Source organism: Thermobia domestica, chromosome 9, assembly GCF_964235325.1.
Source record: "Thermobia domestica chromosome 9, izTheDome1.hap1.1, whole genome shotgun sequence".
Classification (NCBI taxonomy): Eukaryota; Metazoa; Arthropoda; class Insecta; order Zygentoma; family Lepismatidae; genus Thermobia; species Thermobia domestica.
In genome coordinates this window covers 126,346,518-126,373,111 of record NC_137462.1, presented here as the reverse complement: position 1 = coordinate 126,373,111, position 26,594 = coordinate 126,346,518, and the positions used below count along the sequence as shown (strand labels likewise).

At 35.0% G+C, this 26,594-nt stretch overlaps 1 protein-coding gene across 1 annotated transcript in view; it reads left to right on the top strand.

Moving 5' to 3' along the window:
- The window catches only part of LOC145661003 (uncharacterized), a 34,988-nt gene extending 9,454 nt beyond the window's left edge, over positions 1-25,534 (top strand). The window contains exons 3-5 of the mRNA XM_081726440.1: positions 5,658-5,715; positions 23,241-23,650; positions 25,259-25,534. Coding sequence (XP_081582566.1) covers positions 5,658-5,715; positions 23,241-23,633 — 451 coding nt within the window. The 3' untranslated portion in view covers positions 23,634-23,650; positions 25,259-25,534. The remainder of the gene's footprint in view (positions 1-5,657; positions 5,716-23,240; positions 23,651-25,258) is intronic.
- The last annotated feature ends 1,060 nt before the right edge of the window (positions 25,535-26,594 follow it).

Here is a 26,594-nt window from a genome sequence, read left to right as displayed (position 1 = left end):
GTTGTTTGTAACTGTCTGTGTCAAACATTGGACTGAAAGATAACTACAAGGTTTATCGGAATACAATCGCGTTAGAAGCACAGAAAAAATAGCTGCATGTTTCTCTTATGAGGGATCGTCAAAGTTTAATTGACGTGTAAAACTTGTTGTCTAGAATATAAAAAAATACTGCTGAGCCCAAACAAAGTGTTATTAATTCTTTTTTTATATAAACTATGAGCAATAACCACGTGTGGGAAAATGAAAAAACATAAAATTAAATTATGTGGGTGGGGGCTTTTGCCCCCTAAAACCGTTTTTCCGCAGAAAATAAAAAAAAACACGTATTCGATTATTTTATGTGTAGTATCTACCTGCCAAATTTTATCAAAATCGGAGTGTTACACTTCGAAAGTGTTACTTGTTAGTAGGAAAGTTACCTTTCGAGAAACCGAGGTACGTATCAAAGCAACACAAGCTTATACTTAAATACTCTCATAAACACTTTAAAGAAAAACTTTAAGAACTTATCTCCTTATCTCTGAAAGTAACTGCTGTGACAAGTTTTAGATTTTGTAAAGCAAATATTTTAATCAATTTAGAGCTAATTTTAAAAAAAGTTGTTAATTTCTTCCCGACATATATTTTTCAACGGTTTCTTTGGAATGAACTTTGTCGAATATGAAAACACACACACACATATATATATATATCGGGTTTGTTTCATAGTTGTAGAAACTCCTTACCAGACTTTAATCTGCTGTGAAAATATAAGAAGGCCAAAGAAATAGTGTGCTGCTGAAGTTTGAGCTTTTGGTGTCGAACAAAATAGAAATGTCCTCTTCTGAAAACGAGCTCACTTTGAAAATATTATTTGTTTAGCATACACTTTGCGAAATATATTTTCTTCTTGAATTGTTAACGTTTCTCAACTTCAATCCATTGTTTCAAAAGATAACTTCTAGAAAATTTCTGGCCCATTTAGTTGTAGTGCGATATCTTTGTCCAATTTTTGCCCATTTTTGTCCACATAAGAAAAAAATTGTAATATTCAAATTAACAAAGAGGGCCATTTCAAAATTACGGCCACTTCGATCCCCTAGTGTAACACCTTCAAATTCGAATTTTAACTAGCTCAGAATTTTGACCAATTTATGTCCATTTTTGTCCACCCACGAAAAAATTGTGTTCCATTCTAATGAACGAGGGGGGCCATTTCAAAAGCTGTCCACTTCGATCACCTGTAATGCTACATCTTCAAATTCGAATTTTAACAAACTTAAAATTTTGTTTAATTTTTGCGTACTCATGTACCACAAACAAAACCTTTTGTACCATTAAAATAAACGAGGGAGGGTCATTTCAAAAATTGGCCACTTCGATTACCTGTTGAGCGACGTCTTCAAATTCGAATTTTAATTAGCTCAGAATTTTGTCCAATTTTCGTACATTTTTGTACCATCAAAAATGTTGTCCCATTCAAGTTAAGAAAGTAGGGCCATTTCAAAATTTTGGCCACTTCGATCATCAGCAGCGTGACATCTTTAAATTTGAATTCTAACTAGCTTTGAATTTTCCCTATTTTTTGTAGATTTTGGTATCACCAACATAGTTGAAATTCAAATTTGAAAATGTGTCACTACAGATGATCCAAGTAGCCAAATTTTTAAATGGCCGTCCCTGATTTATTTCAGTGGTACAGAATTTATTCTCCGTGGTACAAAAATGTTCAAAAATTCAACACAATTCTGAGCTAATTAAAATTTGAATTTAAAGGTCTCGCACTACAGGGGATCGAAGTGGCCGAAAGTTTGAAATGACACTCCCTCATTTATTAGAATGGTACAATTTTTTTCTTGGGGTGGACAAAAATTGACCAAAATTCTGAGCTAGTTAAAATTCCAGGATGTCGCACTATAGGTGACCGATGTCGCCGAAATTTTGAAATGGTCCTTTCTTGTTTATATGAATGGTACATTTTTTTTCTTGGGTGGACAAAAATGGGACAAAATTTTGAGGTAGTTAAAATTCAAATTTCAAGATGTCGCACTACAACTAAATGGAAATATTTTTCTTTTGGTATTCTTATATTGTCACAGGACCACACAATTTACGAGATGGATGACGTGGAAATTTTATTGTAGGTGATTTCACACTGTTATTTATATCTTCTTCCAAAAAGGTGACAGTCGTTCATCATTACCGGAAGGATGAATCACTCACCCCTTTCTTATTCTCCTGTCGCATGACCTTGGAAGATATCCTAAACCAACAATGAACCATTTCAAGATCTTGAGTCTATTTATATTAGAAACTTGAAATTCCATTTATGAGGAAAGTTGTTGGACGTTAAAAATTTCCATTTTGGTTGTTCTTTAAATATGCATTTATATGCATTAACGATAAACATGCACTAACCTCCAAAATATGCACATATATGCACTATAAAACTCTGCTATTTTACTCCAAAACACCTGAAACGAATTTCTGTTTAAAGAGCATATCAGTATCACATCAGGAAAAAAACATGCAAATATGCAAAAATCCGAAGTCTGAGCAAAAATCTATATATATAAAAGAGAACGTACAAAATCCTTTGTCCGCTCATCACGCTAATACGGCTGAACCAATTTCTTTCATTTTTGGGGGGTTGTTAGGATTTGGACCCTAGATGGTTTTTATCATATCACTTTAATTTTCAATTACCAGTGTCTTGAGATAATTGACCATTCAGGTGTCCATACGTACAAATCCTTTGTTATTAGTTCATCATAGGTAAAAATAAACGTATTTATATGCAACCCGCATGACCGTGTGACTCGGCGGGTTAACATAAATGACAGGCGCTATAATGTTAACATTTACTGCAATTTGAAAGCGAAAAAGTAAAAATTATCTAAGTAACAAAGTTTATTGCGTTCCGGGGTGACCGCAGCGAAGCGGGGCGGGTTAACATAAATGACAGGCGATATAATGTTAACATTTACTGCAATCTACTATGGTTTTTATCATATCACTTGAAAGCGAAAAAGTAAAAATTATCTAAGTAACAAAGTTTATTGCGTTCCGGGGTGACCGCAGCGAAGCGGGGTGAACGCTGCTAGTAATAATAATAAAAAAAACTAAGTCTAACTGATGGATAACAATAAGAAATGATATAAAAAGCAATGAATTCATCAGTACGGGACTGTATACCTACTTTTGGGCCATACTATATGTCACACCGAGAATCAAACAAATAAATATTCACGTTCGAGTAGTGAGCATCCTTAATCAATTACAAAATTCTGCAGTAATACGGAAAATAATGATAACTCCAATGCTTCTTGGTCACCGGGTCTATTTGGATCATCGGATCTGTTTGGGTCACCGGGTCTATTTTTATCACCAGTTCGGTCTGGGTCACGGGGTCTGAGAAGCGAGACTCAGACCCGGATGATCCGAACAAAAGACATGACTCATGCTACCCATGACCCACTTCATCACTGGCAGAAATGAATAAGGTTAGCTATATGATGTTTTTTTAATGGTTACTATGCAGTTTTGGAGCCAATTTGGTGAAGTTTTGGGACAAAGAAGAATTCATTTGAATCGCCTATGATGGATTTAAGTACATTTAATTGAAAATAAAGAAAATTAATGACAGTATGATATCGAATATTGGCTCTTAAGAGTGAAAATAGGTTAAAAGAATCTGAAATTTAGGCCTGAAGAACAAATAAAGAGAAAATTGTCTTTATTTCTTGAAAGACAGGGCTACTTATCTAAACAAAAAATCGATTAAGATATTAGATTGATATGAAATAAAAAAAAATAACCATATTGTTTCCAAAAGAACAGAAATTATACCTATAATCATATCTAGAAAATTATTGAATAAGACATGTAGCAAACACACAGAAACATAGGAAATACAGATAAATGACAATTATAGTAAAATATACAGGGAAATGAACGAAAAAAAAAATACTTGGAAATGATCGTAAAATAATTGTGGTGTAAAAATTTATACGACATATTATCAAGATCAATCACAGAAAAACAGTTAAATATATATGTTCCCAATACCAAAATAAACCTGAATTTATGAATAAGCTCAAAGCTTATTCTTCCTTGTATTTTTTGAAAATTCCCTTATCTTGTTAAGAAATATATATTAATGCGTCTTATTTTTCAGATCACAAACAATTGAAGAGGTTAGGGCAGTGGTTCTCAACCTACTTCCTACCACGACCCCCATTTTATCACATACTCTTGCCAGCGTCTCCCTTATAATTTCTGGTTTGTAATAAGCTTGTGTGGGATTTTTAATATACGAGGGCAAGTCAAAAATTATCTACACTTTCAATCTACAATTTATTTACATGAAGCTAGGGTTATACTATGCACATAATTTTTCTACGTAATCTCCCTCATCAATGCACTTGGCCCAACGGTCAACGAGCTTACGTATTCCTTCCAAATAAAAGGTTTTCGATTAATCGTGAAGCCACTTTTGCACCACATTTTGCACGTTTCAATCTGAGGCAAATCGGCGACACGCAAAGCATCCTTGAGTGGCCCAAACAAGTGAAAGTTAGATGGAGCTAGGTCTGGGCTGTAGGGAGGGTGCTCCAATAACTCTAATTTCAGCTTGTTGATGGTTTCAATTGTGTGATGAGCCGTGTGTGACCGTTCATTGTAATGCAACAACAAAACTTTCTTCGACAACAAACCTCGGCGTTTGTTGTGAATTGCCGGTGTCACAGGGATTTTTTACCCCTGGAAACTTTTACCCCCTGGAAATCTTTAACCCCTTGTCGGTTTCTGAAAATTTCAAAGGAAAAGTCAAAAGTTACATTAAAAATTCATATCATTGAAAGTGATCTCTCAGTGTATGCACTCACTTTGGGCAAGATGGCTTTAAATCCGAAGATTTGGTAGGGGGGTAAAAATTTCCTAGGAAATTATTACCCCCCTGTCGGTTATTGGTTACTTCAAAGACAAATTCAAATGTTACATTATAAATTGATACCATTCCGTAGTTTCTCTTAACAGACACAGTCACTTTGGGCAAGAAGGTTTTAAATCCGAAGATTTGGTAGGGGAGTAATAATTTCCTAGGAAATTATTACCCCCTGTCGGTTATTGGTTACTTCAAAGACAAATTCAAATGTTACATTATAAATTGATATCAATCCGTAGTTTCTCTTAACAGACACAGTCACTTTGGGCAAGATGGTTTTAAATCCGAAGATTTGGTAGGGGGGTAAACATTTCCTAGGAAATCATTACCCCCCTATCGGTTATTGGTTACTTCTAAGACAAGCTCAAATGTTACATTATAAATTGATATCAATCCGTAGTTTCTCTTAACAGACACAGTCACTTTGGGCAAGATGGTTTTAAATCCGAATATTTGGTAGGGGGGTAAACATTTCCTAGGAAATCATTACCCCCCTGTCGGTTATTGGTTACTTCTAAGACAAGCTCAAATGTTACATTATAAATTGATATTATACCCTGTTATCTCTTAACAGACGCACTGACTGTCGGTATGATGTCTTTATTTCAGAAATTTTATAGGGGTGCTTTTTCCCTACGGGATTTATACTCTTGTATTGGTTCTGTGTTACTTCAAGGATAAGGTCAAATTTTTACTTTATAAATTGATGTTATACCATTTTATGTCTTAACAGACGCACTCACTTTGGGGACGATGAAGGATGGTTTTATTTTAGGAAAGTTCATAGCGAGGTAATATATAAAGAAAGCTAAAACTTATTTTTATTTTAAATGAGATGTTGAAATACCAAATTTGGTGACTGGAGTTAGTTTGAAAATGTACTCGTTTTTATAAGATAATTTTCACCTGTATTCTTCGGTTCCACCGCGGTGGCTCAGTGGTAGAGCGTTCACCTCCAGTGCTTGGGGTCACAGGTTCGATCCCAGCTCGGGCCGTGTGTAGTTTGTGGTAAACAAACACCGTGCTCGTAGGTGTTCTCGGGTTCTCCCGTTTCCTCTCACTTTCTTTATTCCATCATTTCATTCATTTCTCATAATCACCGTGTAATTTAGCCTAACTGGCACAACCGTGGGACGTAAAACGAAAAGATATCATTTCATTTTTTTCTTAAGACAACATCGTCAGACAGCAAATCACGTGCAAAACTGGAAAAGCAATTATTTCCTAGGAAAACATTACCAACAATCAATTTTTGGGTTATGAAGCCAAATTTTCGGACATAAAGCAATCTTGGCCAGAGTGATTCCGTCTATTAAGAGATGCTACGTAGAGGTATCAATTTATAATGTAATATTTTAGTTAGTGTTTTTAAAGTAACCAATAACCGACAGTGGGGTAATAATTTCCTAGGAAATTTTTATCCCCCTACCAAATATTCGGATTTAAAACCATCTTGCCCAAAGTGACTGTATCTGTTAAGAGAAACCATGGAATGGTATCAATTTATAATGTAACATTTGAATTTGTCTTTGAAGTAACCAATAACCAACAGGGGGTAATAATTTCCTAGGAAATTTTTACCCCCCCTACCAAGTCTTCGGATTTAAAACCATCTTGCCCAAAGTGACTGTGTCTGTTAAGAGAAACTACGGAATGGTATCAATTTATAATGTAACATTTGAGTTTGTCTTTGAAGAAACCAATAACCGACCAAATCTTCGGATTTAAAACCATTTTGCCCAAAGTGACTGTGTCTGTTAAGAGAAACTACGGAATGGTATCAGTTTATAATGTAACATTTGAGCTTGTCTTTGAAGTAACCAATAACCGACAGGGGGTAATAATTTCTCAGGAATTTTTTACCCCCCTACCAAATCTTTGGATTTAAGGCCATCTTGACCAAAGTGACTGTGTCTGTTAAGAGAAACCACGGAATGGTATCAATTTATAATGTAACATTTGAGTTTGTCTTTGAAGTAACCAATAACCAACGGGGGGGGGGTAATAATTTCCTAGGAAATTTTTATCCCCCTACCAAATCTTCGGATTTAAAACCATCTTGCCCAAAGTGACTGTGTCTGTTAAGAGAAACTACGGAATGGTATCAATTTATAATGTAACATTTGAGTTTGTCTTTGAAGTAACCAATAACCAACGGGGGGGGGGGTAATAATTTCCTAGGAGATTTTTACCCCCCTACAAAATCTTCGGATTTAAAACCATCTTGCCCAAAGTGACTGTGTCTGTTAAGAGAAACTACGGAATGGTATCAATTTATAATGTAACATTTGAGTTTGTCTTTCAAGTAACCAATAACCGACCAAATCTTCGGATTTAAAACCATTTTGCCCAAAGTGACTGTGTCTGTTAAGAGAAACTACGGAATGGTATCAGTTTATAATGTAACATTTGAGCTTGTCTTTGAAGTAACCAATAACCGACAGGGGGGTAATAATTTCTCAGGAAATTTTTACCCCCCTACCAAATCTTTGGATTTAAGGCCATCTTGCCCAAAGTGACTGTGTCTGTTAAGAGAAACTACGGAATGGTATCAATTTATAATGTAACATTTGAATTTGTCTTTGAAGTAACCAATAACCAACAGGGGGTAATAAATTCGTAGGAAATTTTTACCCCCCTACCAAATCTTCGGATTTAAAGCCATCTTGCCCAAAGTGAGTGCATACACTGAGAGATCACTTTCAATGATATGAATTTTTAATGTAACTTTTGACTTTTCCTTTGAAATTATCAGAAACCGACAAGGGGTTAAAGATTTCCAGGGGGTAAAACTTTCGAGAGGGTAAAAGTTTCTAGGGGTAAAAAATCCCTGTGACACCGGCTTCATGTTCTTTTCCAACGTTTCACTATAACTTGCACTGTTGATCGTCTTTCCCTTTTCCATGAACGCTGCCATTATGAGCCCCTGTGAGTTCCAAAACACAGTTAACACAACCTTTCCTGCGAATTGCTCAGTCTTGAATTTTTCCTTCGTCGGAGATCTAGTGTGTTTCCACTGGATACTTTGGCGCTTTCATTCTGGCTCATAGTGATGAATCCATCTTTCATCATCGGTGACTATTCTGCTTAAAAATGCATCAACCTTCGTTGTTGAAGCGAGTGAGTAAGCGTTGACAGACACTAACACGATTGAGCTTGTGTTCTGCAGTAAGCTTTCTTGGTACCCACCGTACACAGACTTTATAAAAACCGAGCTCCTCGAGGATGATTTGGTGGGCAGAGCCATGACTGATGTTCAAAGCAGCTGCTACCTCATCGATGGTGATTCGCCTATTCGCCAGAACCATCTCTCGGGCTTGCTGAATGTTGTCATCTGTAGTGGAGGTTGATGGCCGTCCTGCTTGCTCCCTCTTCATGCGTTACACTTGTTCGACCACTTTTAAACTTCTCGAGCCAAGAAAACACAGTTTTACGTGATAGTGCACTTCTCCCAATTGCGATGATAGTCTCACCATTTGACACCTTCCGACCAGAGGAAGCGGACCACTGCTCGTTGTTCATCTTTGGTGCAAACTTCTAATGGAGCAGCCATGATATATCTACAACAGAAGGAAGAAAAATGGAGGAATTAAGATGACAATTTCACAGCATTACCACAATAGTATAACAATAAAATATGCGAGGACAGAAGACAAAGTGCGCAATGTAAGAAAAGTTATAATAAAAGTTTAGATAATTTTTGACTCGCCCTCGTACATATTGCGAAGATCTCACGATATTCATCTATTTCTATATATAATAGTACCTAGGTAGAATTGATTTCTCGTATGTAGTGTATATAGTAATTTTCCTAAAAGCCAATGGATTTAAACCAAATCTAGTCAGTTCATTCGTATTACAAATATCGAATCTGATCCGTCATACTGTTTCAAAATGGAGGCCGTTTGAAAATTTTAAAACTTCATAACTCCCATAATTTTGTGTCATATGATAAAAAAGTAAAGTGATTTCTAATTTCGGTTTAAAACGCTTGGGCAGTTGTTAAAAAAGTTTATGAGTATTTTAAATGACTTGATAAAGTGCGTCACGAGGATTGAACCGGACATTGCCGCACTACGAATTTAATACCATGCATAGGTATCTCATTAGCTTTCAATTTTAATTGTATTTCAATATGCAGATTTTGTTGCATTTCTATTTTTCTAGTATTTCAATACAAAATTCTCATTAGTTTCATAACGTACCTCTTTCATTTAAACTGATTTTTAAACAACTCTGCACCTGTTGAAAAGGTTTAGTAGATCTATTTCTTGTTGTTCTTAACAGTATGTGTAAAAATAAAAATATGCTTATCAGAACAAAATTCAAAATAATATTTTAAAATATTTTCCCGTGTTAGATTCTAATTATGTTTCTCTCTTCCGCTTATATTCGCGACCAACATGAAACCCTCTCGCGACCCCCTGGTTGAGAAACTCTAGGTTAGATCATGAAGGTATTATGTTACACTTTTCGAGAAAATTAGTTCTGTGATGGATGAAAGTATTAATAAATTATTCTTGATAAACAGTACCTCCTTTTAATGATTCCTTGTCTGGATGAAGAGACAGAGATTTGTAATATATATTTTAAATTATGCTTTATGCTTTATTTTCTAAAATTATGCTTTATTATGCTTTTAAAATTAGTTTCTTCTGGACCATTAGACAAACACAACCATGTTCAAGGTTCCAACCATATGTGTAAATTGCTGTTATGCTTTTTATGCTTTTGCGTTGCCCTCTGATTCACAACCCACAAAGTATGTGTCCAGGAGCTATCTTTGGATGTCCGACAGATTTCACGCTTGTCCCGAAACGTTTAGAATTACAGTAGACACTTAAGGATGATAAAAATATCCACATGATTCCCCTTGGATTTCAATGAGATATGCCCGCTATGGAACATTAGAGTTCTCAGCTGAAACTTAAGAATAATGAAAATATCCACGGATACAGAGACAGACAGGGTAATTATATAAAGGATTTTTGGTAAACTAAGTTCCTTAATAAGAATTCTCTGAGGACTCAAGAATTTGTTCTTTATTGTCTGTTGACCAAACTGTTAGTTCTGGAACACTTTCAAGTCCCAATGAACTATTGCTCTTTCACTGACCCTTCCTTTTTTTCACGTAGTGATTTTTTGCATTGGTAATACTAGGTAAGAGTCATCCAATAGAAGCGCAGTTTGAATGAGGAGAAACCCATACTTCATTCAAGATTGCCATAGTGTTGTTACTGTTGGTTTCGATCTTCTTCTTGCCCCACCCAACTATACATACACAATAACTGTTTGAAATTTTTGAATCATGTAGATTTTTGCTTTTTCAAAAAAATGTGTAAATTTTGAATTAATTTCCCAGACTGCCTACCCTTTCTAGGGCGGTAATTTCACTCAATTAAGAGTAATCTGATTCAAGAGATTATTTTATAGCAATTTGTAATTTGCTTAACTTTCTTTGAAAGTCAAGCATAGTAAAAGTTGTCCTCCTTTCCCCTCAGGTGGCCTTGTTAACTGGCTTGTCATATATTTTATGCATTTCTTTGCTTTCAAGGGGTTTTGCATAAACATTATTCTTCCAGTGCGAGGAACGGGCATTTCAGCAAGTGGTTAATACGTGTGGGACATTATATGGTGTCCTAGTAAGAAATCCTAGTAGAAACAAACCATATGATTCCGTGTGATTTGCAATCATTTCAGTCTGCGACTCAAGTCTGTCGTTTGTGTGGCTACCAACTTCCGTTGACAAGCAAAGATGACACAAAGGAAAACTTTAGGGAGGTGGGAGCTTGTTGAGAATATTCTATTTCAACAGAATTTAAGAGTTAATGATAACTAGCAAACCCGCATGTCCTGCGCAAGCGCAGGACACTATAAATGTCTGAATGATTGAATATGATACAAAATTAAAAACATTTATGGCTAGCAAAGACGTTCTCGAATCTAAGACACACCCCAATTTCGCTGGGTTAAATTAAGGAAAAATAGTAACATGTTCCGTTTTTACTGTTACTAAAGCGCTCTTTGATATTGGTCATTTTCGGTGATTTTTATATATCCCTCTCCCCTTCTCATGTTGCGGGGCACGACATACTAAAAATTATCCTAGGTCCGAATGTTATATATGTTGAAAATTTGATCGAGATCGGTTGGGTGTTTCAAAAGTTAAATTCTATTTATTTTTATATATTAATCTCCCCTCCCTCTCCCCTTGGTTCTACCGTCAAAGTGAAAATATTTATTTAAAAAAAAACTTTCCAGGCTCGAACGTCATCTATGTTGAAAATTTGATCGAGATCGGTAATTTGGTTCAAGAGTTATTAAGTTTTATTTATTTTTATATATCTCTCCCCTCCTCTCCTCCTATCCCTAAGTTCTGCCGTCAAAGGGCCTATGATAAAAACCAGCCGAGGTCCGAACCTCATCTATGTTGATAATTTGATTAAGATCGGTTCGGTGGTTTAAGCGTGATGAAGTCACGAGGACAATTACTTTTTTAATTTTTTTTTACATATATGTTCCCCCTTCTACTCCCCTATATTGTGCCGTCAAAATAAAATCATGAAAATATCCCAGGTCCGAACCTTATCTATGCTGGAAGTTTGATCGAGATCGGTCGCATGGTTCAAGTGTTATTAAATTTTATTCATTTTCATATATTTACCCTCCTTCCCTCCCCTTCCTAAGTTCTACCATCAAAATTAAATAATAAAAAACTTCCCAGGTTCGAAATTCATCTATATTGAAAATTTGTTTCAGATCGATCGGGTGGTTCAAGAGTTAATAACCCACAAACATGGTCACTTTTATTTTTACATTTGTTGATTTTTGTATATCTCCTCCTCCTCCCCAAGCCCTATATTGTTCCGTCAAAGTGAAATATTGAAATCCATCCCAGGCACGAACGTCATCTATGTTGAAAATTTGATCGAGATTGGTCGTTTGGTTCAAGAGTTATTAAATTTTATCTATTTTTTTTTATAATTCCCCCTCCTCCTCCTTAACCTAAGTTCTACCGTCAAAGTGAATAGCTAAAAATACTCACTCTCAGGCCAGAACGGCATCTACGTCAAAAATTTGATCGATCAGTCGTGGGTTCAAGAGATTAAGGGTCACAAACATAATTACTTTCAATTGGAACCAAAGATTTTTGTTCACAGACACCGCTATTAATATATAGATTTTGGGCTTTATCTCATTAACCGTACTATGTATTGTCATCTTCACAGCATGGTAATGATAAGGTTGATAACAATATTTTCTGGTATCAATTTCGCTTTAATAGATGACGAGGCTTGAGCTTTATAGTTTTGCTCAACTCAGTAATATCTGTCGATTGGTATATGTCTCGTCGTTGGATATTCTGTTTAAAATACCAATAATATTGTAAGAAAAACTTTTTAACAAATTTCTTTTAGCTGATAATTAATACTAATTGAAGAAAATTTATTCGGTCGTATAGGAGTTGAGAAGAATCTCGAAGGTATTTGGAGAGTACATCGTTCGAATATTCCCACATAGGACAACATACCTCCCTTGGACGTCCATGGACGTCACTTCAAGAACAAGGGAGATCCATGGGCGTCACTTCAAGAACAAGGGAGATCCATGAGACGTCCCATTTTTGCTAGTAGACATCCTATGGAAAACCAGATGTCTGCTTATGTTCCTAAAATGGGATTTTCTATGGATTCCTGTACACCGTTTCTGTCTCCTTGCGGAGTAACTATAGACTTTAAGACGATTTTGGAGATTCAAATATTGTCTCGTGACTGCCATATACCATTGAAATCCAACGGAAATCCCGTGGATATTTTCATTATTTTTAAGTTTCAACTGAGAACTCTAATGTTCCATAGCGGGCATATCTAATTGAAATCCAAGGGGAATCATGTGGATATTTTTATCATCCTTAAGTTTCTACTGTAATTCTAAACGTTTTGGGACAAGCGTGAAATCTGTGGGACATCCAAGCGTGACAAGCGTGAAATCTGTGGGCTCCTGGACACGTGCTTTGTGAGTTGTGAATCAGAGGGCAACGGAAAAGCATAAAAAGCATAACAGCAATTTACACATATGGTCGGAACCTTGAACATGGTTGTGTTTGTCTAATGGTCCAGAAGAAACTAATTTTAAAAGCATAATAAAGCATAATTTTAGAAAATAAAGCATAAATCATAATTTAAAATATATATAGCACAATTCTTGGAAAATTCTGTTTCACTGTATTAATATTTTTTAAACCAATATTTACAATGTAAAATCACTGAGAACACATCAATGCAACAATAAAAACATTATTTTTATTTTTGTAAACTTTTTGGTGTATTCCTTTGATGTGAAGAAAAGAAAAAAGGAAAAGATGAAAACTTTCCGCCAACAATGAATAGTACACAAGAACTCCACACTATATTGTTATGTGTACTTCTTGAACTTGAGCCCTATCTGTAGTTTTTGGTGGCATCTTTTACTTTCCCTTTCTGTATATATGCACCTCTAAGCGCACACAAGTGATAAAAAAAACTGACCCGAGTAAAGCATATCTCTTTACAGTGCATTACGTAGAAAGTAATACGAATGAATTAACTAGATTTGGTTTAAATCCATTGGCTTTTAGGAAAGTTACTATATACACTACATACGAGAAATCAATTCTACCTAGGTACTATTATAGAAATAGATGAATATCGTGAGATTTCAGCAATATGTACGAGAGCGAGTCAAAAATTATCTACAGTTTTGTCATAACTTTTCTTACATTGCACACTTTGTCTTCTGTCCTCAAATATTTTATTGTTATACTATTGTGGTAATGCTTTGAGTTGAGTTGAGTTGATTTTAGTTTAGCGTCCCTTTCAGCAGCGAGGCTATATGAGACGTGGACCTACTGATTAACGTGGAATCCGAACCACATGAGCTCCCGCCGGGAATCGAACCCGGGTCTCCCACGCCAAGGTAATGCTTTGAAATTGACATCTTAATTCCTCCAGTTTTCTTCCTTATGTTGCAGATATATCACGGCTGCTCCATTAGAAGTTTGCACCAAAGAGGAACAACGAGCAGTGATCCGATTCCTCTGGTCGGAAGGTGTCAAATGGTAAGACTATCATCGCAATTGGGAGAAGTGCACTATCATGTAAAACTTTTTTTTTTTTTGGCTCGAAAAGTTTAAATGTGGTCAAACAAGTGTAACGCATGAAGAGGGAGTAGGACGGCCATCAACCTCCACTACAGATGACAACATTTAGAAAGCTCGAGAGATGTTTCTGGCGAATAGGCGAATCACTATCGATGAGGTAGCAGCTGCTTTGAACATCAGTCATGGCTCTGCCCATCAAATCATCCACAAGGAGCTCGGTTTTCATAAGGTCTGTGCACGGTGGGTAGCAATAATTAGTTTTATTTTTTAATGTGAACCAGCGCAATATTAAAAGAAACTGGTTTGGAATTTATTTTATGTGTAGCAGTATGAATACGAGTATGAATTGGAAAGTTCGTAGCCTGACTTACAAAATTAAATAATATTTCGATAAAGTTATGTCTTATTTTTTCGCGTATTCCCCTTTCGACCGATATACATTTACGCCACCTCTCCGAAACGCTTCTGTACCACTTTTAAAAAATGTTCCCTCGAGCCCTGCAAAATATCCCAGTACAGCACCTTTCACCTCTGCATTCGAAGAAAATCGCTGACCCCTCAAAAAAACCTTTTTCAGGTTTCTAGGGAAGTGAAAGTCCGAGGGGGACAGATCAGGCGATTAGGACGGGTATGGCAACAGTTTGAACCCATGGGAATAAATTTTTGCCATGGATGCAAAGAACGATTGAACGTGCGCATAGTCCAGCTCGATTTCTTTCCATGTCACAAATTTCTGTCTCTTCCGCCGACTTAGCGCCTTATAAATTTCTCACCTGAAACAATAGAGAAATGAAATTTTACACACTGGCTACCAACGGATATAGCCACGCAGCAAATATACATATAAACATGAAATAATTACTTCCTTCCTAGTCACGCTAAAAACTTTCCAATTCACCCTCGTATTCAAACCCGAAAAGTATCACTAAAACGAATAAAATAATTGTGTTGATTGCTGAAATTTATTTCTACTGTAATACAGAATGAATATTTTAATTATTTTTAAGGAATTTGGTTCATCAAAGCTCCTTTATATATTTATCATGTCCATCCGGAAGACAAAAAGAGTCTCGAGAATTAGTTGATCAATCATCACCAAATTTGATTAGAATGTAGCAGATCAAGAATTGGGAATCAAGTACGTTTCTGAAGTCATTGTTCAAACTGGAAGTGTTAGACACGGTTTCAACGTTGATCGTTGTAGAGCAAAAATGGTAAGAGATAGAGTAATGCGATTTCCTGCAATTGATTAAGTGACCCAAGAAAATCTCAGTCCTAAATTTTCTACTAAAACTGGAAGTAATTGAATTACTTCCGTTTACAATGTTGATCCACACAGAACAAAAGCGTTAAGAGACAGCGAATAGTGGTTATTTGGAATCGATTTAGCATTCTACAAAGATATACCATTTTTCCTTAAACTCTTCACTCAAATTGGAAATGGTGGAAATCAACCACTTCTGATTTTAACATTGATCCACATAAGCGTAATAGATAGCAAGAAGTTATTTTCTGTGATCAATAGATCATCTCAGAAATATATTTTATGTTCACTCTAATCTATCTAATAAAAACGAAAGTGGCAGAAATCAATTACATCCGGTTTCAACATTTATTGTTACAAAGTGAAAATATTACCAGATGAAGAGAAGCAATTTTCTATAATCGATTAACCGTTCCAAAAATATATTCCACCTTCATTCTAAATCTCTGTACTAAAACCAAAAGTGGTATAAATATACTACCACTTCCGGTTTCAATAATAATTCATAAAATAACCAAACTCCTTCACGTGGTGTACTCATGACGCTACTATTTCTTTTATTCACACTAAAATCATAAAAGTATATAAATGAAAAAGGAGAAAAAAGTATTATCAAATAGTAGACTATAAGAAATTTTTCGCAATAATCATGTTCATTATTATTATTATTATTATTATTATTATTATTATTATTATTATTATTATTATTATTATTATTATTATTATTATTATTATTATTATTATTATTATTATTATTCAACTTTAGCATTGGGTTCGATTCCCGGCGGGAGCTCATGTGGTTCGGATTCCACGTTAATCAATAAGTCCACGTCTTATATAGCTTCACTGCTCAACGGGACGTAAAACTCAAAATCAATCAAACAATCAATCAATCAACTTTAGCATTTTTTTTTCTGTTATTACATTTTCGTTCAACGTGCGCCCCTAAGAATATTGAGCGCTTAAACCTGGGCTTAGTGGGCTTCCTAGTCGTAAATGCAGCCCTATATATAAACACTATTATCAATTAACATGCATCTACGACTTTAAAAATGTGTTATTTTTCAGTATCATCACTAATAACGAAAGTCTTCTTGAAATACTTAATCAGTTCATTGCTTCACTTTCAGAGTACGTACTGAATATTCAACTTTAAAACTATTTTGTAATTTGATATACTTTGATTTCTCCTATACATATACAATATACATAGATAAAAATGACCATAAAATCACCTTCAAGTTTACAAAGTAACCTAAAATTTCAAAATTACAAACAGTGATCTTAATAACATCTATAAACATAGGCCTATAGGATCTTCTAAAATCTATGGGACACGGAAGGACTTTGAATAAGCACCTGCATTATATCTTTCCATAGTAGGCCAAAAAATTAAATAAGTTTTTATATGTCACAAAACAAAACAAAAGAAAAAATGGGTTTCATAGAACCTAAGCCCTAATTGTTACTAATGCTCCTTGAAAAAATAGTTCAACGTTTTTCGTTGATGGTCATTAAACCTTCCATGTCTCTAACAAAATAATGCACAGTGTGATTAAATGCACACACAAACACAAACATACACACACACACACAAGCACTTCCAACTTGCATCACACGCTGCGGCGCTGCTGGAGAAAAGAAAGTCAAGGGCGGAGGGCGGGGCGCATCCGACGTTTGCCTCTCCCTCTTGGATATGTATATAAAAGCAGTACTTTCCAGCATCAAATACATCAGTTCACTCACATACAACTGTGAAAAACCCTTACAAAACACACAATCATGAAGGTCTTGGTAGGTATCTGTAACACTACGAAAGTACTTGTGTTTCCTTTAAATCGAATTGAATACATTACTGGAAATAGGTCTAACAGAGTTTTGGTAGCTAAGCTTCCAGTTTACCTGTTATATTTAGATATGACTTCAATGTTAATTATTTATCTATATATATATATATATGCATAGTACACACTAGAAATAATGAAATAATGAATATAACTGTTCGTAAATAATATTTTGAGAGTGGCTATTGTAGATATTTCAGTGGGGCTGACTAGCAATAGTCAAGCGCTTCTGGAGCGTGAAGTGGGGTCCCTGGTTCGATTATCAGCCGAGTAGGTTTGTGGTAGACAACATCGTATCCGTGGATTCTTTCGGAGCACTCCTGTTTCCTCCCACATTTTCATTCTACCAATTATTTCATAATCGTTCACTTGCTTAAATCATTCGTCTCCCTTAGTCTAAATGACATGCACGTGGGACGTTAAACTCAAAGATTTCATTTCATTTCACATTTGTAAATTTTTTAATTTGTTTATGAATGTATCTGAAACTCATACTTTACATGTGCTAATAATGTAAGTTTCTGATGTGATTCTGAATTTGCAGATATTCACATTAAAATTTACAGTATAGTACTCATATTGAGGATCAATAATTCACAAGAAACAGCCCACGGAAGAATTAATATTACGTGCTTTAAGTGGTCTTCTGCGTGAGCTATATAACAAACTCAGACGCTCACCAAAATTGTTTTCTTGGCAGGAGGTCAAAGTTTCAGGGGGGGGGTCAATGCTACAAGAAACTACGTATATGTACAAGATTGAACTGATGTTTCTTCTATACACGAGAAAACATTAAGTAATTGTTAATGCTGTCACCTATATCCTCAGAAAAAATGATGGAACTATATTAGATTTTTTAAAAAGGAAGAGTATAAATGAAATGTACGATAAAAAGAAATAGGTTACCTCCACCATTTCTCTATTAAACAAATGGTAGTTTTATTAAGAAAGTGTACAAATATATGTCAAGCTACTAAGTTTTTATTATTTGTTTTTGGGGGGTGGAGGTTCGAACACGGTGAATCCCCCTGCTAGTAGAGATAACATGTTTTAGGATAACCCTATTTATAAGGTAATGATGATAGTAATATACAGATTTACATTTATTTCAAATGCTGAAAATGTTTTGAGTATGTTGTAATTTTTTTGAAAAAATTTCTTGAGAAATTTTGGAGAAAAAAAAATTAAAATAATAAATACTTAATTCATTATTTTACAATCTTTTCTTCAAAATTTTCCAAAAAAATTTTCTCAAAAAACTTCTTATATGTACTAGGAAAGGCGTTCGTTGTTTTGTTGTTTCAAATAACTGCATGCGAAAACCCTTTTTAAACAAAGAAAAGTTTCAATTGACTCCAAAGTATTGTTGTTTATTCAAAGATTATTTAATGTGACAAGTAGAAATCTATAACCAAAAGTATGAAACGTTTTCGAATTCTTTATTGTTCAAGTAACATGTTTTCAGTTCAATAGTGACGTCATCGATTTCAATGACATCTTTCTCAATAGCAATAAACTTCTCTGAAGTGCTGACCTGCCTCACCTAAGTTTTTATAGTGGAGAAACTTCAGATACTCTTTTTTTTTCTTCTTTGAAATACCTGACAGCAGACAGGGATATTAATATTTGATTTAACCGATTTCTTCTTCAAGTCAATTTCAATGTTCCATGTTTTGACAAAATTAAAATTCTTGATGTATAATGCAGTATTGCCTCCAGAATCCTAATGCTGCTCAATTGGAACAACTTGGAATACAAATGCTGCTTTGAAATCCGAATGCCTATCATCGTTGTTCATGCGTACTTTTTCCCTTCGCTTGAGTCATCCCATATGTTTTGTGTCTCAGTGTTCGTAGTTTGAGGGAAATTTCTCTAATCCAGGGAAATTTCGTAGGTAAATTTAGCAAAATGTGGAAAAGGGAATTTTTCGATATATCGTGAAAAATCGAAGGAAATTCTCGCGTTAACTGATTGACCAATATTAATACTTAAATTTTTACTTGTCTTTCAGAAATAAAGCAACAGCATAATTTGCACCCATTGTTTACTGGATGTATGTGTGTGTATTCTTATGTGAAAAAAGTGAAGGAAAAGGTAGAAAAAATAGAAGCAAAAAGCAAACACATTAAACTAATGTGATTGGCACTTCTTTTAATACAACTAAATTAACCTTATCACTTAACTTCATAGGAATTGAACACTCAACAAACTAGGAAGAAATTGATAAGAAAAGGGAAAATTTTGGTAGGAAAATCTAGGGCCATTGTTTGTCATTTCGTTCGTTGTCGCAAGCTGTAGTGAAAAGCATTTTGTGTGATTTTTCGCTGCTCTAATTTTATAATTTTGTACATATTTTTATGTTATACGTTTTAAATAACAACAACTTAAAGTATTCGCCATGGGATCTCAAAAGTTCATTTTTATTCTAGTATTGTTATTATTATTATTATTATTATTATTATTATTATTATTATTATTATTATTTTTACTACTTTCACCTTAATTAAAATCCAGTTAATTTACAGTTAAAAGTTATTTTGAAATGTCGACTTCGTAGGACTCAGAAACTGATTAACCCAGTTTTATATTATTTTAAGGGAAAAAAAGAAAACCTTCTCTTGGAACGCGAACATGATGCAGAACGGATTAAGTTCGAATCCGATACGAATCACTGTGTTCGTATTTATAAATCAAAGTTCGCATTTTCAGCAAATGGGGTACTCTTAACTGTACTTGAGAAAGAAATCAGTTCAATGAAGGCATTGAAATTTTATTTTTTTTTCGTCGAGGAGAGACTATATATCTGCATAAAGCAATGATCAAATAAATAAAGAGGGCGCTATTATTGTACCGGGGATACTGGATCTTGCGCAATTACTAGTTTATAGAGTACATTTTAAATTCACGTTGGTTTCTTCTGTAATATTTGTGTGTACTCTATTCTCGTATGTCAAACCTTAGATTCTTTTCGTAATGTTTCAAATTAAAGCAAATGTTGTGTTTCTCACTATTTCACTATTTTTCACATATTTTATTAAGTGTCATACTGATTTAATTATTAGTATTTATTTTACATAACAGTTTAATCCTACTTTGTTATTTGTCATTATGTCACTATTATCTTTGTTTTATAATAATTGTGTTCAGTGTTGTCAGATCTACTGATTTTGCAGGAGATCTCCTGTTTTTTCTACGTTCTACTGATCTACTGCGAAAGAAAACGAAAAGTGAATAATCTCCTGCTTTTTCGTTATTTCGAGAAGTTGAAGATTATTAATGTTGCATTTTCAATGTTTCCTCACATAAAAAGATGAAATTTCTCTGTTATAATACACAAAGCTCTGTAGAGCATATAGCTTTACTGTATATAATATGAATGCAAAGAATACAACTGTACGTCATCTTCTATAAGATTCGTCTATATTCTGACTTGTGTTACTTAGATTCGGACTTGGGTTGGAAGAGTGGCTTAGATCATTTCTCCACGATCGTCAGCAAGAAATCGTCTTACACCATGATCACGTGTGACTGTACCATATAGCTACGTTATCGCTACGTGCATGAAAAGACATTTTCCCACTCCACTTTGCTCTTTCACTAAGTTTTATTTCACACACGTGTGTAGCAAATAATATTAATATAAATCGGGACTTTCCCTTTTATTTGCTCGACGTAGTTCATCGGAAATGTATTCTGGACTGCTTGTTTTGACTACTGCCCCCTTAATAATGGCAAGTTTTATTGCCCCCCCCCCCGGATTTACATTCAAACGCCACCATTGTATGTGTCTACTGCTTTCTCCTGTTTTTTATCTTTGAATCTCCTGCTTTTCCAACTGATTGATCTGGCAACACTGATTGTGTTTTGTTTTATTCTTTCATTTTCGTATCTACTATTTGTAACTCGGACATATCAATCATAATTCTTTTGTTTTAAAAACTCTCTTTTATAATGCAAAAACATCTCAATCTTGAACTATGGTATGATGTGGACTCGAATTGGCCACCAGGACACAAATCAGCAACGATCATGTCAGGATTTGCTTGGCAGGAAGGTCCAAGACCCTCCTCGTTATAAATACATTTTTTAAAACGTTTTTCATTATTAAAGTATTGACTAAAAGTACATATACACCCTAAACTTAGGGTACAGCGGTCCTCCCTTGAAACTTTCAAATGACCCCACTAACTCAAATACGAGTTTCTTGTGCCAGAGTAGCCTGAACATTAACACAGGCAGAGATCATTCTGGGGGGGGGGGGGAATTTGAAGGTCGTAGCAGGGAAGATTGACCCAACAAGAACACTTCTAGCTATGGACCTGGAAGGCTCTTGGGATTAGTTTGCTATGTTCTCAATTATATCCTTCCGTTAAATATAGCCTTATAAAGTTCCCTGTATGAAACAGAATTGTTAACAAATAAAGCTCAGACGATTTTCTAACAATAAAGTTCTATTATAGAGAACACAAGAACGGTTGCCATATGGGCTAAGATTAGTTTATTTTTAGAGCTACAATTTTCAATCCTTTAATAAACATTTAATGCAGCTATTTTGCTTTTAAACGTGTTACTTGTGATCTCTGAAACGCTTAGAAAAAATTATTTTTATTTAAGTAAAGTTTTGGGTAAGTTTGTCAATGACAATATTACTTTTGAATAAGAATTTGTTTACTTGATGTCTAGTAATGTACACTCATGTCCAAAATGATTGTCGCATATTTATAACTATCTTTTTGTAAGAATATAATTTGATAATGATTTTGCAGTGTACTTTTAATACTGATACTATGTGTATAATCGGGAAATGTATATTTGTGGTAAATTTCATAGGAAAAGAATTATAAATACGAAAATTATAACGAGTAAAACAAAATGTTGCTAAACAGACAAGAAAGTTTTATTTTCGTTTTATTGTTCTTATTTAGTGCTCTTTTGACATGAAATTTGCCACATACATGTCTTTGCCAATTATACATATTCTAACATTGTAAGAAATACCTGGCGAATACGTTATCAAATTATATTCTTACAACAACATATTTATAGACATGCGACAATAATTTTGGACATGAGTGTACATAGTTAAATAATTTTAAAATCTTACTGGAGTAAATTAAAGTAAATTAAATTACCAATAATATTAATGTAAAAATTATTAGATCTTTAAAATAATATTCTAGTCTTTAAACGTTACCTACAAGCAAATTTGCGCATTCATAATATGCCACAATAACTAAATTAATTTGGACCTTATAAAATTGTCTTGTGTATACTGGCTCACGAAGGCTTTACTAGATCATCTTAAGTTAGTTTTATGTAATATCCTTAACTGTTTTGTGTCCTTTGATGTTACCATTTTACTCATCAAATCATCCTTTCAAGTCTGCTACATAATGATAGCAAGCGAGAAAGCGCAACATTTTTGGAGGCTTGCTCAAGTATAATACCCCTGAATCTCCCTGATAGAAAATAATCTCTTTCTCAGCAAGAGTGTCCCCATACTAACAGGGTACCGGTATTTACCATCAAAAAATCCTGTAAAGTTTCCTGATACCAATCTCTCACTCAGTTATCTGATACCAATCTCTCCACCAAACAGACGGCATAACTCTCTAAGTAGTTTAACAATTTACCGAAATTAGTCTCCTAGAGAAATGAGTAATGGTGAAATCACAATTGATAATGATATAACTTAGCTTACTGAGTTAAAACAAAAATCAGTGTAGATATTGGAAATTCCCTTAGTATTTAAATATTGTCATATTCCTATTGTGATGATATGACACAATATGATAAGTGAACTACAGTACAAATTCAAATATCTACTCGAAATAGTAGCTACTTAAAAATATTGGGCCTTATGCAGAGTTGTTCACGAGTGATTAGTGCCACACTAAAGAATTCGACTAACATATGTTTCCTGCAGTAGTCAAGCCTTTAGTATGACGCTAATCATACGTCAAAACTACTCTGCATAACGCCCATTATATTTAAATATACAACAATAATTATTTTTCCTTCTTATATCATTTTGAAAAAGTTTTAAAACTTCAATCTTAACTTGAATAGGCTGTCGTTGTTCTCGCTTTGGCCGCTTGCGCCTTTGCTGAAGAAGAAAAGAAGGAGAAGCGAGGTGTTTTGGGTGCTGCTTACGGCTATGCTGCTCCAGTAGCCACCGCCGCCTACGCTGCTCCAGCTGTTGCTGCTGCCCCAGTAGCCTATGCTGCCCCAGCTGTCGCTGCTGCCCCAGTCGCCTACGCTGCTCCAGTTGCTAAGGCCTACGCTGCCCCAGCTCTTGCTGCTCACCCCGTTTCCTACGCTGCTCCAGCTGTTGCTGCTGCCCCAGTAGCCTACGCTGCTCCAGTAGCTAAGGCCATCGCCGCCCCAGTTGCCGGTTACGGTCTTGGTTATGCTGGTTACGGTCTTGGATATGCTGGTTATGGCAAGGCCATCTATGGTTAATCATTCGTTATGCAAAGGTAAGTGGAAGAAGAACAATATACCACTATTTAAGTATTTTACACATGGACAAGCCAGAAAGAAACTTAGGAGAGTTATAATTACTTTACCTAGCTAAATAAATACGCTGTAATCAAATCATTCTGTAAATTCTAACCGGAAATAATCACACTCTTTGTTTTCGTTCCCTGAAACCAGGGAAAATAATTTCTGTAGACATATAGGGTAGTAGCGGATCTAGCCCGGGGGGTCTAGACCCCCCGGTTTTGTGAGGGACAAAAATAATTTAAGCTATTGTTTATATATTATTGAAGGTTTATAGTAAACATGATATAACTATCATAGTCTGGGCTCTGACTGGCCCCGCAATTTTTTACTTCTACATCCGCCTCTGGTGTAGGAGATAAACTCTTGAATGATCTTAAGTTTGTTTCATTGTTACACAAACAAATTCAATTGATCGTATAACCAGCACAGACCCCTAACTACGTATTTCATTTTTTTATTTTTAAAAATTGCTGGTCTTAAGCAGCCAGAATCGTCAACCGATTTGGGAGCTACTCAAATTAAGAGGAAGCAAACTTGGGCCTAGAATGGCTGAAACACTGGTGTAGTCGACGTCATACGCTAACTATACATCACCCAAACAAAAGCTGCCTGACTACGGGATTAGCGCTACGGAACGCTAATATTAAAAATGTAGCTGTATTGAAATTGTAACGGCTATCAACACTTTTAGAATACAACTTTTTCACGCTATTGGTAAGTTTTTCCTGAAAAGTAAACATAATCATTATCATTTTATTTACTCCCCTATTTAGTGAGAGAGGACCTAATTACTATTTTTACTATGGAATATGTATGTTGTTTCGGGGTCTGTATAATAAACCTGTTGGGAATTCTAGTTGCAGCGAGCAGAAGAAGGCACAGCTCTACACAGAGGTTGGAATGTTTCGGTGTCTAATTGTAACTAACTCATATTCTTCAAAGGATTCCAATGAAGATATTGATGAAAATGGTTCCAGTACATTTTGAATTAAATAAACATAAACTATACTCAGTGGCCTATTTAGGGGGGGCTTCAGAGCTTAATCCTCCCCCAAAATCTTATTTACTATAGTAAAGTATATGAAATATCTTGCAGAATTTTCACATTTTCAGGCAAAGCTTCCCCCCAAAAGTTAGCAAAGCCTCCCCCGAAACAAAATCGTAAATACGCCACTGACTATACTAGACTTTTATATTTTAATCTAAATATATAAAATGTGGGAGAGATGTCTCCATTGTAGTTTTAACTATTCATATTATCATGAATTAACGATGTTCAATGGAAGCAAATAGTATGTGAACGTGTAAAACTCAGTAGCATTACGTTCGTAAGTAAAATTTCTATTTTCTTAGTGCTTCTGAAAACTTTCAGTTTACTGCAACACAAAGCTGAGTTATTCATATCGATTTTCTTCCTTTTCTCAGAAAGTGCAGTGGTTAATGATGTACTTTTCTTTTATCACATCAGTATACGCTCGGTTTTAATCGATTTGAAAAAAAATATATAATTACATTTTGTTTTGTATATATTATATTGTTACGTGCATATTTTAATTCTTTTTTAATTGTTTTAATTTCAGATTTTAACTTATTCAAAGCATCATCATAAGTGAAAATAATCTATCAACTTAATATTGGCCACTTCTCTTGTCATCTCTCACAAAAGCAATGTCTTTCAGAAGCTGCATAATTTTCGCTCTCGTATCACTATAGGAGGATGCATTATAAATTTTGTGAAATTTAAGATTTATGTGTAATTGCCAAAAGTAAATTTAAACATGGATTGTGTATTGGTGAATTTTGTGACATTGTACATTACATTAATAAATTAAGCCTTAACGTATTTATTGTAATAAGTAGTTTTTACTATATTGCCATTTCTCTAATCTCTAAATGTTTCAAAATTAATTTGCACTTCTAAATGAGTTCGTAGAAAACGCACTAAGAAATCCAAATACGTATATGTAGAAGAAATGATCGAACGAAAAGGTTACAAATCGTACTTCGGATTATGTGTAAACAGTGGCGTATTTAGTATTTTGTTTCGAGGGGGTATGCACAACATGTAAATAAGCACTTATATTTTTCTTTTTGGGTACCGAGAAATTTTAATGAAGTTTTGCATATAACAAATTTATTTCGGAGGAAGCTTGAGCCCGATAGCTACCCCCTAAATACGCCACTGAGTGTAAGACATAGCAGAATGAATTCAAAATCAAAGGAAATCTTACAGTTTAACATCCCACGATTATGCCCGTTACGGTGAAGGAGACCATGATTAAGGTGAAGGAATGATTATGGAAAAACTAGTGAAACGAGAAAGTGGGAGGAAACGGATGTACCCCGAGAAAATCCAGGGACACGATGTTGCACAACAAAAACTTACTTGGCCGAGGATCGAGACAAGGATCCCGCACACCAGAGGTAAGCACTCTACCACCGAGCCATCGACATAACTGGAAGATCAACACAACTGATCCTACAGGACCTTCAACCTAGTCCTCGGAATGCAATCATCATTTCTGTTCTAGCATTTTCGTTTGATAGCGTCCCGCAACTTCAGAACTGTCCTCCAATACGCTTCAGCATTCATGGTTCCTCCCTATTCCAAATAAAATCAATCATAGCACACCTGATATGTTCCAGAATACGATGCACAAAACTTTCCTCGAGGCAATCATTTTGAATTTCTTCTTCCGTAGGGAAGATGCATGTTTCCAGTCCATTGATGCCTGGTTCCTTGATAGAGTGAATAGATGCAATAGTGTTTCATCATCATCAGCCATTGCGACCGACTAAGAAAATTTTCCCCCCTCCACTACGTAACATAGGAGAATATTCAGGACGTAGTGTCCACTCATAGTTTTTGGAGTCGCTGAGATGAGTAGTGGCAGTCCAGATGCCGTTTAAGTGTCC